The sequence below is a fragment of the Protobothrops mucrosquamatus genome, unplaced genomic scaffold, assembly GCF_001527695.2.
Source record: "Protobothrops mucrosquamatus isolate PMUCROS unplaced genomic scaffold, P.Mucros_1.0 scaffold3731, whole genome shotgun sequence".
Lineage (NCBI taxonomy): Eukaryota > Metazoa > Chordata > Lepidosauria > Squamata > Viperidae > Protobothrops > Protobothrops mucrosquamatus.
Genome location: NW_015389684.1, coordinates 25,544 through 27,442, shown reverse-complemented (window position 1 = coordinate 27,442; position 1,899 = coordinate 25,544). Strand labels below are relative to the sequence as shown.

General features: G+C 44.6%; 1 protein-coding gene across 1 annotated transcript in view; it reads left to right on the top strand.

Moving 5' to 3' along the window:
* PLXNB1 (plexin B1) overlaps positions 1-1,899 on the top strand; it is a gene marked incomplete at both ends in the record, with an annotated part of 110,001 nt that overhangs the window by 83,429 nt on the left and 24,673 nt on the right. The window contains one exon of the mRNA XM_029286456.1: positions 1,795-1,890. Coding sequence (XP_029142289.1) covers positions 1,795-1,890 — 96 coding nt within the window. The remainder of the gene's footprint in view (positions 1-1,794; positions 1,891-1,899) is intronic.

Below are 1,899 nucleotides of genomic sequence, written 5' to 3'. Positions count from 1 at the left end.
TGGGTCTCCTCAGGGTGCCGTCAGCCAGACAGTGCCGGCTGGCGACCCCCAGGGGGAGGGCCTTCTCGGTGGGAGCTCCCACCCTATGGAATGAACTACCCCCAGAGATCAGGGTGATCCCTGATCTCCCTTCCTTCCGCCGCGCCCTTAAGACATGGCTATTTCAGCTAGCAGGACTGGCCTAGGGGAAATTTTTAGCGGGGTTTTAAAATAATTTTAAATCAACATAGGCCAATTATTAATATTTGCTTTTAATTATGTTTTTAACTATAATATTGTGATATTTTTGTATTTGTTTTATCAGGCTGTTAGCCGCCCTGAGTCCGTAAGGAGAAGGGCGGGATATAAATATAATAAACTAACTAACTAACTAACTATTGGATAAAGGAGCTCAAATTCTTGTCAATAAAATGAAAATTCGGAAAATAATGCCAAAATAGAATTCTTTATTGGCCAAGTGTGGTCAATAAGATCTCAGTGTACATACAAGCAATAGTGATAAGTCATGATCAACATAAAATACATTCATCATAAATCATAAGATACAACACATTCATCATAAATCATGTTGTTGTTGTTAGTTGCGAAGTTGTGTCCGACCCATTGCGACCCCATGGACAATGATCCTCCAGGTCTTCCTGTCCTCTACCATCTTCTGGAGTCCATTTAAGCTACTGCTTCAGTGATTCCATCCAGCCACCTCATTCTCTGTCGTCCCCTTCTTCTCTTACCCTCAATCTTTCCCAGCATTAGGCTCTTCTCCAGTGAATCCTTCCTTCTCATTAGGTGGCCAAAGAATTAGAGTTTCAACTTCAGGATCTGGCCTTCTAAAGAGCAGTCAGGGTTGATCTCCTCTAGGACTGACCGGTTTGATCGCCTTGCAGTCCAGGAGACTCGTAGGAGTCTTCCCCAGCATTATAGTTCAAAGGCCTCAATTCTTTGGCACTCAGCCTTTCTTATGGTCCAACTTTCACAGCCATACATTGCAACTGGGAAAACCATGGCCTTGACTATACGTACTTTTGTTGGCAGGGTGATGTCTCTGCTTTTTAGTATGCTGTCTAGATTTGCCATAGCTTTCCTTCCCAGGAGCAAGCGTCTTTTAATTTCTTGGCCGCAGTGCCCATCTGCGGTGATCTGGGAGCCCAGGAAAATAAAATCTGTCATTACCTCCATTTCTTCCCCATCTGTTTGCCAGGAATTGAGAGGGCCGGATGCCATGATCTTGGTTTTCTTAATGTTGAGTTTCAAGCCAACTTTTGCACTCTCCTTCTTCACCCGCATCAAGAAGCTCTTTAGTTCCTCTTCACTTTCTGCCATTAGAGTGGTATCATCTGCATATCTTAGATTGTTGATATTTCTCCCGGCATAAATAAATCATAAGTCATAAATCATAAGATGTCATAAATCATAAGATGTCGTGAATCGAAAGGAGCAAAAATAGGACAGGTGGTTAGTTGTGATGCTTGAGAAATTGTGGTGGGATTTAGTGAGGAGGTAGGTTTCCCAGGTGGGAGGGGGTGCGTTCCAGAGGAGTAACTCAGCCCAGCTATTATGTGTGAGAGAAAGAGGGTGAAGACAGCCCCTCCCCAATAGTTCACATACTGTAGATGCAGATCAGTAGAATGCTCAAGTCTGGCAAGATTCTGTCTATAGGCATGAAAAGAACTCAGCTTGGAAGAATTGCCATGTGCCATTCGTGGTTTTTGGGCCTGACAGAAATGTTACGTTTGTCCAGTGCGATGAAATGCGTATCTCCCAGGCTGGCGTATTGACACGTTTGTCCTCCTGCAGGTTCAAATGGGGAACAAGAACTTCTGGCTCGGTCGTGTGCAATATGACACAGAGAGTCAGCTCACTTTCCCCCTGGAGGCCCAGATTGGCTTGGGAGTGGGGACC